The 17,158-nt window shown below is 37.5% G+C and overlaps 1 protein-coding gene across 1 annotated transcript in view; it reads right to left on the bottom strand.

The window, feature by feature from the left end:
• Positions 1–1,117: 1,117 nt before the first annotated feature.
• LOC127576804 (carbohydrate sulfotransferase 15-like) overlaps positions 1,118–17,158 on the bottom strand; it is a 73,289-nt gene continuing 57,248 nt past the window's right edge. The window contains exons 7-8 of the mRNA XM_052027568.1: positions 15,033–15,180; positions 1,118–10,768 (exon numbers count right to left, since the gene is read on the bottom strand). Coding sequence (XP_051883528.1) covers positions 10,581–10,768; positions 15,033–15,180 — 336 coding nt within the window. The 3' untranslated portion in view covers positions 1,118–10,580. The remainder of the gene's footprint in view (positions 10,769–15,032; positions 15,181–17,158) is intronic.

Here is a 17,158-nt window from a genome sequence, read left to right on the forward strand (position 1 = left end):
GCCCTGGCTGACGCACAGCAAGCCGACGACAAGCTGCCCAGCTACAGAACTGCAGTCTCAGGCCTGCAGCTCCAAGATTTCTTAGTTGGTCCAGGTCAGCAGACCCTCCTTTGCGACATCGTAACAGGTCAACCTGCCCTATAGTTCCTGCAGCCTGACAGAAACACGTTTTCGACTCGGTACACGGGTTGGCACATCTGTCCATCAGATCAACTGTTCGACTGGTCGCCAGCAAGTTCGTCTGGCATGGCCTGCGCAAACAGGTCAGTGAGTGGGCTAGGACTTGTACGCACTGCCAGACATCAAAAATCCAAAGACACACCAAGGTCCCGCCACAGCAGTTTGAGCCTACCTGTAGAAGGTTCGACCACATCCACGTTGACCTCATTGGTCCTCTGCCAGTTTCAAGAGGAGCCCGGTACCTCCTTACCATCGTGGACCGGTTCACGAAGTGGCCAGAGGCAACCCCTCTATCCGACATCACGACTGATTCCTGCGTCCGGGCGCTGCTCACAACTTTGATCTCATGTTTTGGTGTTCCGGCCCACATCACTTAAGACAGGGGCACCCAGTTTAATGTTGTGTAGTGTCTCGACGTCTGAGAAAGCGAACCAGCTCGGTGGTCGGGTCGCGTGTCGTCGGAGCGGCGAGGCCCAAGATGGTGTTGGGTCTTCGTCTTCCCCGAGCGACAGGGAGAACCCACGCGCAGGAAAAGTTTGATGACGTAGTGCATACGTCATTTCCGTTTTCAGTGTGCGGGAACCATTCCTCTTAAAAGGCCCATGCAAGGCGGGAAAGTAAATCAGTTTTTGTTCTGCAGCCCACCGACTAGTGTCTTGCTTTCACATCGGGGTAGCAGCTGCTACACTTAATATATTTTTGATACCAAAAAAATTAAAGGCCAAGAAATTACAGCACAGATTAATCAATGATGTGTAACTGATGGATAAGGCATGAATGGTTAACCGTCCTCTGCCCATTCTTATGGATTCTGGGGTATTCAGTCATTTAAAAGCCACAACACAAGAGAACAAGAAATTGTGAAACAATTGGATAATGCTTTATTATTGACAATACAAAGCAATAGTGTTCCAATGTTTACTGGAAATGTGATTTACAAACACAAGAATCCTGCTCAGTAAAATTTGGTTGGCACTTAAATGTTGAATGATAAATACAAAAATGGATGCTTTGAAAGCTGTTATCTAGTCCAATAAATCTGGTAGTTTTAAAAGAAGAAATAATGTGACATTCTCAGGGTAAATACTCGTGAAGGAGAGCTGAATAAAACAAGGTGTCAGCACTGAAGGCTCCCTGGCATGGTATCATCCAAATGCTACACCATAGTTTCTTCTATTGTCTCGGTGTGCCACCCTTGGTAAGTTAAGGTTGGTATAGGTGTGTGGCTACTGAAACATAGATTAAGACCACCTAAATTCATTTAATGTTGCAGCTTTACAGTTAAAGACAAATATCTGGAATTTCTGCACAACTCTCCAAAATTCTCACCTTAATGCTGACAGAAGATTGGGAGAAGACAAATAATGCACATGTTTGTTTGTATCTTAGCTGTGTAGTTTCTGTCAAATTTGCACCATATTTGCAGTGGAAGATTGAGAAAATCCTTCTGAAAGTTCAATGACAGAAACATTAATATCTTCAGTCTGGACTGGATTCCTGCAAGTTGCCAAAGATACCAGTGGTTTTTAATTCACTGTTTCATTCTCTCTAATGCCTCTTTAAAAAATAGGCATCAGTGGGTTTGTCTTCTTTACTAATGTTTATATAGCACCAGTATCAGTAAAACAGCCAATGTTTAATTAACCATGTTAATCTTATCAATTGTTGTTATGTTGTACATTTTAATACAGCTGATTCTTGTCAATGATTTTTAAAGGCAACGATTAATTGTCCAGTGAAATGTTTACAATGCTGTTTGGAACACATAAACGGAGTTTAGCTGTGATTAAACATTGTTTTGCAATATATTATGCAACTACTGCAAAATAGGATAATTAGAAAAATATATACTTTAATTATTGGTTTGTGCAAGGTGACAAGCTTGTAACAAATACATCATATCTAAAATACATTTGATGTGTTGTTCAATACAATGCAGATCAAAAATTCAGATACACAACTCAGGTAAGGTATCTATTACTACTTTCTTAAGGTTTACATTTGATAAGATTATCTTTTTATAATAACTACATTAGACTGTCATACAGTGTCTTTAGTAAGGAACATTATAAGAAGTTTAAACTGCACCACATCCCATAGGTAGTATAATTATCTGTATGAAGGTAATATAATTATTATAACAGCCTCAAACTAAGTTGCAACCATCAGAATATGGAACTGATGTAATATTATCAATGCCATTAACAATGAAAAAGCCAAGTTGGTTGGGAAAGTAGTGATATGTTATGGGCCTTATGAGATAATAGTAAAATGTTTATGGGCAACACTTATGTAAAATATTAATATTACTGCAAATGAACATTGTTAAAATAGAAGTTATATATTAATTTGATACACACCAATGTTTTTATTGACATTATTTATATGTGTATGTGCTAAAATAGATTTATAATTTTATACAGCATATGCTATAGTAAAATATGTTCTTATATTATCAAACCCCCAATAATCTATAAGCAACAAAAGGTGCATCCCATGGCACCCTGTAAATCATTAAGGTTTGTGAGTTTCAAACAACTGCAAGTTCAAGATCCACTTTTAAAATTCTAGAATCTGGTTTTCTTCCAGTAAAATCACAATGAACAGGTGCACAGAATGGAAGCACAAACTGGAACCACCAAGTATCAGCATTTTCAAAGCGTTCATAACTGCATGTCACTATTTCAAGGAACCACGCTACCTCTGCTACAAGAGCCAAGCAGTAATTATTGATGTGTGGAAACAGTGAAGCTCCCCTTGTGCTTTTTATCACAGTCACTTCTCCATTATGACTTTGACTAGATGAAAAGCAATCAACTTCTATGAATTTATACTCCAGCAAGTAATCAAAAAGCTTTTAAAAGAGAAGGGGAGAGTTCTGTGAGGAGAGGAAAGGAATTCACAGAGTACACAGCTGTGAGTATCTATGTTTTTGTATTAATGACTTCCACTCAATGTGTTGTGTTTTCATTTGTAAACCACTAGAATTAATGGCACCAGTTACTGGTCACTTCATGAGTATAATGCTGATATTGATAGGTTCTTTTCCTAATCAAGCATGTTAAGGATTCGCAGTTGAGAGGATTTAGGCTACAGATTGGCTGCATTCAATAGCAGAATGGGCCATGGACTGAATGGCCTTTTATGTACCAATGAGCACTGACTCTGAGTCTGACCAATCACTTGTAGTATCAAACATTTACGGTGTACTTAAGGCAACGATTGATAGGTTCTTGACTGGTAAGGGGGTTAAGGGTTACGGGGAGAAGGCAGGCTAATGGGGTTGAAAAGAAAATCAGCAATGATTTCATGGTGTTGCAGACTTGATGGGCCAAAAGGCCTGATTCTGATCCTATATATTACAGTCTTATTTAATTCAGTCACAAAATCTTGCTTCAGCAAGACTTGAAACAATTCACTTCAGGATTTTGTGCTTAACAGGATTTCAACTATTTCAATATTTCTTCCTCACCAGTTTCTTCTCCTGTTTCTTGCTTGTCTTTGGATCTACGTGCAATTCAAGAGCCTTTCATCACTTCACGTACACAGTTTCATGTGCAAGATTTCAGGCATATTTTTCAATAGGGGTTTCTTCTGATCTCCCACCGTAACTTCAGGGAAAATGCCAGAATGATGAGTTGTTGTTTACATTGTCTTTCCACAAATTCATGGAAAGAGGAGAATCCCAGAAGTCCACTGGACACATGAAGCTATGAAGGACAACACTGTCACATCAGATCCTGTTCTTACTGGATGAGGACACATGCACCTTGTCATTAAATAGCAACCAATTGCAGTGCCATCATGTGTTATCACAAGTTCAGATAATTCAACATATACTCAATGCTCAGAGAATGTTACCCCGCTATTAACTACTTACTTATGCATTGTGCGTGTATCAGTCAGTAATCTATTATCCCATTCCTTTCAATGGAAATTGTCAATTATCCTTTGGGACTACCTTGACAAAGATAGTATGGTATTTCTTCCAGGACAGGTTCACCTTGTGGTATCCACGTTTCACGTCCAGTTTTCTTCACAGTCCATTACCTCCAGAAACTCAGATGATAAATTTCCTGCAGCTAATGTCAAAGCTGTGAGTTTGTGGCAGAACAATGGGTGGAGGACCTGTTGTGTTAATCTTCATCTACCTATCACAGCATATCCTAGATGAAAAGATGGACTGCCTGCCACCAAAGCCCTCACATGAAGGTCAGAATTAAACACAAGGTATCAAAAACAAGACAGCATAGTTTTAAGGTGAGAGTTAGGAGTTTTACAGGGGATCTTAGAGATAGGTAGGGGTAAGGTTTTGGCTGAGTGTGATTGACATCTGGAACACACTGCCAAAAGAAGTGGTGGAATCAGATACAATTACTATGTTTAAGAGGCATTTAGACAGACACTTAAATAGGCAAGGCATAGACAGAGCAAAAGCAAACTGTTGAAAGAACTCAGCGGGTCAAACAGCATCTGTGGAGGCAAAGGGATAGTTGATGTTTTGGGACAAGACCCTGCATCAGGATTGTGAATGCATACAAGGAATGTTCCTAATGCAGACAAATGGGATTAGTGTAGATGTGCAAAAAGGTCACTATGGATGTGCTGGGCTGAAGGGCCCATTTCTGGGTTTTACAACTCAATGATTTGACGGTGAGTGACATTGGCACGTGCACAGGACTTGGGGACTAGGTTGATATATTTCAAATTGTGTTAGATGGGTCCTTACACCATCCTGAAGAGAGATGCTCATTCTGGAGCTGATGGGGATACTGGATTTGGGATTACGACTACTGGAAAAAAAGTTATCCAGAGCTCTAATATAACCACACAATATCATACACCCTACCAAGACATTCAGTATTACTGGCCTACACGCGCAATGGATTGCTGCTCAAACTGCTCATCTCCATTGCTTAATGGGGTGTACATTCTCTGCTAATACTGTGATCAGGTAGGTCTTAACATTCTCAGTACCAGCTTCTTGCTGAACCCACTGAGTGGCCATATTTTCTGAAATGCAAGGTGAATACCATCTCTCTTAGCAATAAGATGGTTCCAAAAGAACATTCCTGACAAAGATGTGGGAATAAGTCAACTCTGCAACTTATTTGTTTTCATAGAGCCATGGAGTTATACAGCACAAAAAGAGACCTTTGGGCTCACCAAATCCACACCGACCATCAAGCACCCATTACACTAATCCCATTTATTTTATCCTCCCCATAAACTCTACCACACAACAATACATTAGGGTCAAATTACATTAGCCAATTAACCTACCAAATTGCATGTCTTTGCAAGCTGGATCCCTAGGAGGAACCCTACACAGTCAAAGCAAGAAAGTGTGAACTACACAAAGACAGCACCAGAGGTCAGGATTGAATCCAGGTTGCAGGAGCTATAACGCAACAGCTCTACAAGATATGCCACTGTGTTGCTCAGGACACCACTAATAGCCCTCCAACCACCAGGACATCCAACTGCAACTCCTTTCTCCTTCTTCTGGAGAGCACGATGTTGCAATGGGATGGGTTCTTCCAATTCAAGTCCAGAAAATTCCTTCAAGGAAATTCCCCAATAGGTCGAATGAACCCAGCTAGACAAACAGCAGGAATTTTACAGCACCATGCACTACTAGTCCTAGGACAGTAAGTGCAGCCTTTGATACTTGTGCTAAATTCATGATACGCATTGTATAACTACTCTGTGTAACTACAAATGATATAAACATTTGCATTTCTTTAGGCATCAAAGGAACAGATTAATTTGTTTTCAAAAACTGGGACTTTATAAATTCTGAGGAAAACAAGTCTTAATCATCCATGGATCATCGATTGAAGGTGTCAGTCTAACTATGCACTTATTAGTGATCACTGGCATTGCTCCTGCCATCCATTGTCATGGAGAGCTCTCCTCAGCAGGTATCCTCACCAGTAGGTGTGCACCTATCGGTTTAGAAATGTTGGACTTCTTGGTGGGGAGATCTGTTCCATGAACCAACATGCATTAACTGATGGCTCACATGTTAGTTGCCTAATATTACATCACATTGCACATCAGACCACTCATTGGTTGATAGGTTGGGATCAAGAAACCACAGTCCCATACTTGACCTTGCCTAATTTGAAACAGTAGGGTCATGTTTGGTCCCATTCCTTCTCAAACAAGACTGACGACTCCAAAGCTCATGCCCCACATATCTGTTTGCAATCTAATCTGAAGCCCTTATTTCATCAACTTTCCTTGTCTAACAGGAAAAGGCCACAAGAAAGATCATAAATTTCCAACCCTATAGTTTGCAAGGAAATATGGCTAGACAGTTCTCATGCTATATTTGGCTTATATACCCACTTAAATACTCACAATCCTGAGTTGAATTCTAGTAATTAGCACAAGAATCATCTTCAAATATTTTTCTGTTGCTTTTCATGGAGAAATGGCAGGCATTCTGGCTTGCATTTCACATGAAAATACTTTAATGTTCTTTAATTGTTAGATTAATTGTGTTGGTGTGGAAAAAAATTCTGTATAATTATCAAATCTATGATGGAAAACATGGATAATTACATGGAACTGAAGAAAGAAATGGCTTGATGTTTTGAAATTATGCAAGAAATATAATGCAAAAGCGGTTTATGTGGTAACATGAATGTGATCAGCACATTTTTGTAGGCCAGGGATTGTCAGTATTTATCTCCACTTGTGCATGTGTAACACTGCAGACCATCACACAATAGTCCTCAATTACTTCCTGTTCAGTTTTTAGATTTTAAATCTAAACAGATAACATAGAGAAAAATAGAATAAGACTAACAATAATTCACTGCTTTATGTCTTGTCCTGATGTCATTTCAAATTAACATTTAGAATGAATTCAGGTGCTCAATGGGGCAAATGCCAATTCTTAAGTGGGGAAAAGGTTGGTGTTTTACAATATACGGTTTAAATTCTAAAACATCCTGAATAAACTTGATGGCTGCCACAGTAAACACTCTCTCTCTCTCTCTCTCTCTCTCTCTCTCTCTCTCCCTCTCTCTAATAGAGCCAGTGATATGAAAACAGAAGTAGACCTGCCTTCTACGTGTTGGAGTGGAGTAAAAGAAGATTGGTAAGCTCAGGGTGGTATAGAATGAGACAGTAGCTAGGAGGATAATCCCCAAGAACACAGCTGACAATTATCACCATTAACACCAGAAAACCAAATGATGATGACCAAATAAAGCACTACGGAACTGAACTAAAAAATAAAAACAAACAAATCAAACTATAACAGTAATGTTGCTTGGTAATTTAAAGGAGGCTCATGCTGTTTTCATGAAATACCTTAGAAAGTGAATACAAACCTGATCAATAGATTAATAATTCCTCTCTGCCAGTTGAAAGGCCATAAACAAATGAGTTTGTGTGATCTCAACCCAATAAATAATGTGAGTATAAAAACTGTAACACAAGATGTCACTAAACGGTCTATCCCAGAGCCAAATTGGAACCATTTTAATGATAGAATTATTAAGTTATTAGTGCAGTTATGGTTAACCAGGGATTAATTATTTTTAAACTAGTTCTCCACTAATGAACTCTTACTTAATTTTTGAGAGAAAACTTGGAAAAATAAACTTTCCCTGAAATTTAGGGTGAACTCATAAACTTCCCATTTATTTTAACAAAGAGGTCTTAAATTTGCAAGTTATGTAGAGTGATGTTGGTGAAGTTGACAAGATGCGAACAAATCTTTCTGCTCAATATTTAAATAGGAAAATTTTTAAAAATGGTGTTTGGGATTATCTTTTTAAAGAGTTTCTAGGAGTTTTTGGGTAGAAAGCAGGAATTACATTCTTCAAACACCAACATACATCAATGTTTGGTTCAGGGTAACAACGCCAATATGTCCAGATAAGTTACCAGGGTCCGCTGTCATTCAAGACAGACTCAATTCACACAAAGGCTTTATTTGCCAAAAGTAGGATAACAACTGCATACTCTTCCATTTTATTATCCATTATCTTAATGATGGGTATGTGATTGTAAGCACAAGGCATATTCACTTTAAAAATCTAATTTAAGTAGAAAGCTGATGTTGAGATCTATAAAAGTGCTGTCCACAAATGGTATTAATGCAATTGATACTTAGGTTCAACATATTTTGTGTATTGCCTAATTCAAAATGGAATGAAATGTCACAGACTCAGAGTACTGTATGTACTTGGTCAGTTCATTTGGACTGGAGACAGTTGAGGGGATTACTATGTTGATTCCTGGGAGGGAAGGACTGCCTTACGGAGAAAGGTTGAGTAGATTGGACTATACTCATTCCTGTTTAGAAGAAATAGAGGGGAACTTATTGAAGCATGGAAGGTACAAGATTATGAGGTAAGTTGATAGGGTAGATGCTGAGAGGATGGTTCCCCTCATGAGAGAAGCTAGAACCACGGGAAATAGTTTCAAAATAAGGGGTTCACCTTTAAGAGGGGGAAAAAGAATCTCTTTTTTTAAAACTTTATTTATACAGCATGGTAACAGGCCCTTCCAGCCCAATGAGCCCACGCTGCCCAATTACACCCATGTTAACCAACTAACCCATACGCCTTTGGAATGCGGGAGGAAATTGGAGCACCCGGAGGAAACCCACACAATCATGGGGAGAACTTACAAACTCCTTACGGACAGCGGTGGGAACTGTCCGCTAACTGCTACACTATCATGCCGCCTACCATAAGAGGATTGTCCCTCTTTGGAGTTCTCCACCCCAGAGAGCTGTGGAGGCCAAATCATTGAATATATTCAAAGCCAAGAAAGCTGGACTTTTGGTGTATTGGGAAGGCATGGTTAGAAACAGGCAGGAGTATGGAAGTCAGGCCAAGATCAGATCAGTCATGATCTCACTGAATAGTGCGGCAGGGTAGGGACTATAGTACCCACCTTGTTCCTATTTCTTGTATATTTTTAATTTATTTTCACTCAATTTTTGTTTTAGTTTTAATTCCTCTTCAGTTGTTTTTTTCTATATATTTTCCAGACAAAACTAAGGTGAATGAAAGAGAACAGGACATTAAATAGGCATAAAAAAACGATAAAGCCTCCTGAATGTTATGCTATAATTAAAGATTGATTTACTTCAGAAATGATTAACAATATCTGACCTGGAGGTAGCTGACTGAATAACAAGAATGAAAGTTGTTCCAATACTCTCACCTTGTTGAACATAAAAATTATTTTAGAAAAATATTAGTACTCTCAAAAATATAAGAACCATTTCACCAGTTTAAAAAAAAAGGTCCTCATTGCTAAAAGTGTCCAGGAGTCCCAAAGAATTAAAGAATTCTTTGAATTAAAGAAGAATTAAAGAAGTTTTCTCTGAAGTTTTGCCTTGTGGAGCTTACAAGGCAAAACTTCAGAAAAAAACTGCTTTCTAGGGAAGTTTGAAGTTTCATTACAAAATTTGTATGCAAATATCTGAGCCAGTATTGAAGATTTAAACTGAATGGATTTCCCAATTAGGAACCTTTTAACAATAGGGGGCACTGCTGCTCCTAACATTGCAAATATGGACAGAACATTACTTCTCAGTAAAAGTAAGTCATAGATTCGTTCTATAATATGCAGTTCAAGCTTTTGTGCATAACAACTACTGAGTGACACACACTGAAATAGGCCTGCTGTGTACCAGAATCCTGGTGAAAAACTGAATTTTTTCCATCTTGGTACCATTGATGTAATAATTAAATCATCAATCTGTCTATAAGCAACCAAAATAAAACAACTTAATTGTTTGATTGAAAACTTGCAAAGAACAGGACAAGAAACTAATGTTTTATCAAAACAGTTGTTAGAGATGATGCTTCTCAATCTTCAGTTCTAATATATAAAACAACAGGGAGAGATTAAATGAATAATGACAAAAATAGGAACTCTTGTAATCATTAGCAAACTATAATTATGGTATATAAGTTACTGGAAGACTAAAATAGGCACCATTATTGAAATCTCATTATTTATGTTTGGCAGCAATATTAAAAGACATGAAGATTTCAGTTTTACTAAACACACGTGTAATTGAAACTCCCACAAAATATTTAAAATCACATGGGGATTACATTTTTTTAAAAATACACAAACTAAAGAATTTGAATTTATCACAGTGTCAAATATTATAAACCCAAATATTCCATGGAAAGGTTACATGAAGGCATTTGGAAAATGTTCCTCATTATTATCAGGTGGGGTTAAACTTTAAACAAACCATTTGTTGAATTTTGAACAAAGTCTTCATGTAAGAGTTTAAAAATGAACTTAAAAAACTAACTTTTGAACTCTACCAGCAATGTACTGTTGAACATTCCAGGACCATAAAGTATAAAACAGATAATATTTTACAGCTTTGTGAATTTGGTCTGTACTTATTTTTCCCATAAGAAAGAATCATCATTAAGTAGCAAAGCCAGCTTTTTGTTAAAGGGTCTGTAGAACTCCTCAAGAATCCTCCTGGTTTCTGGTAACATAGGCCCAAGGCTTTTGTCTTTGGGACGTCTGGTATTTGATGCAGGATTGTTTATAATGGCTGCCTCCTGTTTCTCTGTCAAATTTCCTGTTGAAAAGTAGCAGCAGAGCTTTAGAAAAAAAATCAAATATTGGCACAATAATTTTCAATTTCTGCACATGGCCACACTTTTCTTTCTCCTCTCAACAATTCATCTTTTAGCTTTACTCCTTATCTCACCATGACAAAACTTAGAGAGAAAATATATTGTATTTGCTTTATGCCAGCAAGTTGGGGCTAAAAAGCAACTAAAGGAACAAAAAGATCATCCTTTCTGTTCATACCATGGCTTGGTGCAGTTGACAATTCCTAAAACTAATACTTCATTGGTCATGAATGTTCAGAAATCTATAATATTAATGTTTTAAGTGCAATCCAGCAATACTCTACCATTAATTTGAAGCATATATTACCAGGGTAAAATATGCTACTTTAATTACTGATGTTTAACAAGTGTAAGTGCATCAGTTGCTGGGTCAACTCCACCCTTGACATTTAATTTCATTGACTTCAGAGGATGAATGTAACCAGCACTCAGTTAGCTCTAGCAACCAAAACAAAATTTCTCCCTCTACCTGTGTTTATACAATGGAGGCTCAGTCACCTAGCTCATTCAAAATGGAGATGGATAGATTTCTGGATATCAAGAGATATGGGGATAATGCAGAAAAATTGTGTTGAGGTAGAAGATCAGCCAAGATTTTGATGAATGTTGGAACAAATAGCTCATTACTGCTTCAAGATCTTATAATTTAAAGGATAGAATGCCATAACCTCAGTCATTAGGCCACTAAAAAGTTCTGTCTTCAATGCTGTTATTTTCTTCTAGAAACTGAACGAAGTGGAATACCTGAATAAAAATCTATTCACACATTTAGCACAAAACTGCTAATCTGCTTCAACTTCAAGTAGTTGGCTAATATTCTGCCAGCTTATTTAGCAAATCTTGTTTTATTCCTGGGGCATTAAAGTTCAAACAGTATGAGAAAAATGTGCACCATTGTTTTGTTGTGAATCTAAGTATCAGGAAATGTGTTAACTGGCGTATGCTATTTACCATATCATCCAGAATAAATCATCATACATCTGTAAAATCAGTTAACCAGATCAAATCAACATTCAGAAAGCTGGTAGTCATTGATGTTCCGCATTAATTAAAAATCAATTTGTTGCTCATCTGCATTTAACACTAAAGCTTTCAATTTCAGCTACTGACAACAAAGATCTCAAATCCCAATAAAAGTTCCTCAATCTAAAATGTCAATTCCATTTCTTTCTTACAGATTCGGACAGATTACTACCAGCAATTGTTGATGCACATTAGTTTCCAGTGTCTGCAATATTTTGCTTTTGTTGCTGTAAAACCCACTCTCATTAATCATGGACAGGCACAAACTATACCAGGTCATCATGACATTTATCAGTCTGTTGGCTTAAATCACCAACAAATAATCATACATGCTCACCATTAAACTGTCATGGAATTAGAGACATTACTTTAACTTCATTCCCAAATGGACACAATCCTACTGTAAGGAGATTAGGCTTCCTAATCACAACCATAAAGAATAAATTGAAATGAAATAATTGTATTGCAAGGATGTGGCTATGTTACAAAGTAAATCCCTCAACTTGCATTTTCTTTAGATATAGATATTCACTTCTTAAAGTGACAACAGAACTTTATGGTAAGACATATTTTAATCAGGAGATTTAATGCTAGAATGAAGTATACAATCCATAAAGGTTAATTTTGGTATCTAGATGGAATTTCCCATTCTACCTTGTGACAATAATCATCTGTTTACAAATGTTTTATTGAATATACCTTAGTGAATCATTACTACAAACATTCAAACAGAATTCAACTCCTTGAACATATTCTACTGTTCAATCCTGCTAACTTTTATCTGTTTTTCATTCATATTCATCATTTCATTCATCCAATAAAAATTTGCTGATTACAGTTGAGAAAATTTCATTGACCCAACAACCACAGGCTTTTGGAGGGAAGACTTTCCATTTTCCTGTTAGCATGTATGGAAAAGCATTTGGTGAATTCACTCTTACAGGGTCAAGATCTAATACTAAGAATATGTCCCCACATTCTTTATTTTCTCAACAATGCTTCCCTGAATCTGTTCCATCAATCTTTTTACCATATTAAACTCTTCAAAAGAGAGAAAAATAGACTACACTTGAACCATTTACACACAAGGAAGTTTATGCAACCAGTCTTCATAATTTATGCTTTAAAGCTAGCATTCCAGTAAATATGCACTGTACGCCTTCCAACCCCTTCTGAATTGCGACACAAACATTTTGTTTTTGTTTTGCAGATGCTCGAATCTGGAGGAACTCAGCAGGTCAGTCAGCAGCTATGGAGGGAAATAAACAGTTGACTTTTCGGGCTGAGACCCTTCTTCTGGATTGCAGCAGCCAAAACTCTAGAAAGGGCCTAATCAAGGATTGGACATAGTTCATGCTCCTTATATTCCAAACAGTTTAATGTAAAAATTCTCAATCCATCAGCTTTGATTAATTTTTTGGATCCACACATTAATTATTTAACTTGCTACTCATATACATGCAACTCCTGCCTTAGATTCATCTGTAAACCATATCATAAGAAATAGGAGCAGAATTAGGCCATTCGGCCCATTGAGTCTGCTCTGCCATTCGATCATGGCTGATTTATTTTTCCCTCTCAACCTCATTCTCCTGCCTTCTCCCTGTAACCTTTGACACTCTTACTAATCAAGAACCTATCAACCTCTGTTTTAAATATACCCAATGACTTGGCCTCCACAGCCATCTGTGACAATGAATTCCACAGATTCACCACCCTCTGGCTAAAGAAATTCCTCCTCATCTCTATTCTAAAGGGACAGAGGCAGTGCCCTCTTGTTCTAGACTCTCCCACTACTGGAAACATCCTCTCCACGTCCACTCTATCCAGGCCTTTCAATATTCAGTAGGTTTCAATGAGATCCCCCATCCTTCTAAACTTCAGTGAGTACAGGCCCAGAGCCTGACACATTGACACATAATTCCTTATTCCTGCACCCAAAGTTATTAACATCCAAGATGAGATCCTAGTTCTGTTCAATACCAACTGTTGTAGCAGCCAGAGTTCTTCATCATTTCTCTCTCTCATACCTCCCAATTAATTACTATATCACAAGACTAATCCAATTCCATTCACTCCTTCTAATCTCTTGTGCTGAGCCAAACAAAATGGCTTACCAAAGAAAGCAACTATCATAAGCAAACGTTTTTTTGTTCACCAGTTTCCTCTAAAAAATTAGCTAGAATTGTTACACTTGCCATACTTCAGAAGTCCACACTTATGTCTGCTTGATGAATATTTGTTCTAAAGCTCAGTCACCCTACCCTGGCTGCTTCCTCACAACTACTGCTATAAGGAACAAAAACAAAACACAGAATGTTGGGAAAAGCTCAGGACCTGATGCTGGGTCACAACCCAAATGTTGACTTACACCTTTTGCCTCCACAGATACTGCTTGACCTGCTGAGTTCTTCCACCATTCTGATTTTTGTTTCAAATTTCGGTACGGTCTTGTTTGTCTTCATAATGGGATGGGACTAGCATAATGCTAATGGGACTAGCAGGCCACTCTTGCAATGCATGAAGGGTATTGAGGGAGGGCAGAGAACATTTGCAAATGTGTCAAACAAAGACAGATGGCTGTAATGGCCTTGAATATAAGGGAGTTGGGTATGATGCATAATGGCGAGGCAAGCATATGGGAACATTTCTGCACCAACACTTTTGTAAAAGATATACACAACAATTGCAAAGTACTACAGTATGGCTTTCCCTTTTATCTGCTGCAGCTGGAGATGAATTTTTAAATCTCAGAAATTCCTAAACAACCCTGAAGGATTGGAATCCCACAACTCTGTATCCGTGAAGCAACTGCTCATTGCAAGAGCTTAATTGAAATTTGTAAGGAGGTATAGGTAAGAGCATCTCAGAAGTGATGGGGTGGAGGACAACTTTAGGCAGGAGACTCTTTAATCAACAAATAGGTAATTACAAATATCTTCAGTGCTATTTGCACTTTACCATTCAGATAGAATTTGAACCAGTTCTAAATTAGTTACAAAAAATGTAATTCAGCAGTTAAAATATAGGCCTGTTGGTCGTAAATTGACAACTTTATTGAATGAACTGGAAATATTAAGTTTCTTGATCTCAGTATGCTTTGAGAAGTGCACAAGTATCAACTACTTACTGCATTAAATGATGCTATTTAAAAACATAAAATGCTATTTTGTGAATTCTTACCTAGGTTTAAGAATCTGAAGACCCTGCCCATACTGTTCTTCAAATCAGCTGCATGTTCTTCCAGCCGTAGAATAAGGAATTGGTTTGGGTTATAAACAGCATACCAGTCCCACACAAAGACAGTATATAACCCAATCTGCAATCGTACCTAAAACAGAAAACATATCATTTGGTAACTTTACCCATGTCTGTCTTGAGTCTTTTTTGTGGTCAATCATTTCATGTAAAATATTGCCTGGTATTATTGAATACTTTCAAAGAAAATCAACTTCTGCCATTGGCTTTTGTCAGGTATTTTGTTAGATCAGGTGCTATGGTGCATGAAAAAATTGCGTCATAATTGATGCAGTGTCTTCCCTGGATAATGTGAGGAAGACATTAAACAGAGGCAGGAACAAAATATTGAGGAATGATTTCCAAGGGAATTTTCCAAACTTTCTCTACAACTTCAGAAAAATGTCAGAGTTAGCAATAAAAATACCATTAGTCTTCTGACAAACTTCTGCCTAAGTTAGGCTGAAAAGTCATAAGAATTCCCCATGGAAATTATAGGCTTAATAACAAAAATATAACTGACCAATGGGAACCAAATAATGAAAAGATGCCAAGGGACGTGCCATCTTTCTCAGGCAGTAAATGTTGCAGTTAATATTAAGTTTCAGTATTAGATGCTGTAGAACGAAAGCAGGATACCTGGCCCTATGTCCTTAATAGCTTTCTTATTTTTAAAGAAAGATCATACAGTTTAGGTCCTTCATTAGGAATCTAGTTGAAAGATCAAGATGGATACAGTTCACTTCCATACATTTGGTTCCTTAGATCTCACAGGAACTGACTGAGTAGAGGCATGCACAACTGACAGCCAATTATAGTCCGATTGGCATTGCTGATCAAAGCCAAATTTCTCAATGAGTTTTATTTATTTACATAGTTAAGACGTTCAAAAAGGTAAAAAAAATTGAATGATGACGCAATAGACTACATGCAGAGGCTCATGGGGTGAAAGGTGAGGACTAGGGGAGCTCTATCCCTGTTCTGTTTGGAGGGAGATGAGGTGAGAGCACAAGTCCAAAAAACAGAGGAAATAAGGGAGATGGTTCCATCAGTCACAGTAGAAGGGAAGCCACGTTTCGTGAAAAAGGAGGACATTTCAGAAAAAATGAATGACTTATTTTTGACTTTGGAAATATAAGGATGTTAACCAGAAAAATAATGATGCCTCCACGTATACAAGAGAAAGTTTGTATAGGCATTAAAGAGAGATTGCCAGCTAGAAGTGGGAACAGATTTGAGTGTTGGTCCACATGTGTTTGTGGACTCTGCCAACATTGGCACCAATAATCAGTCATAAATGATTGAGAGCCTCTATAAAAGGACCATAGATTTCATACAGTTTTTTTTTAGCTCTTTTGGAAGGGAGATCAACATTAGTCTACTTTAAAAAGAAAGAAGGCACCAGTTTCCTTCAAAAATGTGGGGATAATTACAACAATGAAACAGTATACAGTTAATGATGCAGTTTATTTTAGGATTTTGTGGCCAAAACAATATTGCAAAATTATAACTTCCTGGGTTCTGGTTGTTTTCTGGTAACCAAACACAGATTATCAGACGATCAACTTGCAGCAGCCATGTTACAATAATGTAATCACACATCAATCCTATACATTGTCCATGGTATCAATCCCATTTGGAAGGGATGAGATGGAAGAAGAAATCAAAGTAAGATGCATACAGATAATGTTTTATAGAAAATTAGGTGTTACCAAGCTTTGATTTTTCAAGTAGTAATGTTACTTAGTGCTCCAAATAAGAATTATCATAAAGCAGCAGAGAGTATATTTTTATGTGGTGTTATTTAGGTGAACAAACTTTGTTTGAAAAATGAAGGGCAAAACCAGCAGTTCTAGTACCTCAACATCATTCTGTAAATGAAGGCAATGAATACAGTACCCTTCACTCTAACGTCCTATAATGGAATGATGGAGTTATAAGGAGAACCACATTTATCCCTCCAGATGACCAAAAGGAAGGTTGGGTAAACTTAATTAGGAATTTTAATATCATTCAATTGAAAAAATAAACTTGTTTAAAAATAAAGGAAAGGCATGCAGCTTCCATTATGG

This window comes from Pristis pectinata, chromosome 12, assembly GCF_009764475.1.
Source record: "Pristis pectinata isolate sPriPec2 chromosome 12, sPriPec2.1.pri, whole genome shotgun sequence".
Lineage (NCBI taxonomy): Eukaryota > Metazoa > Chordata > Chondrichthyes > Rhinopristiformes > Pristidae > Pristis > Pristis pectinata.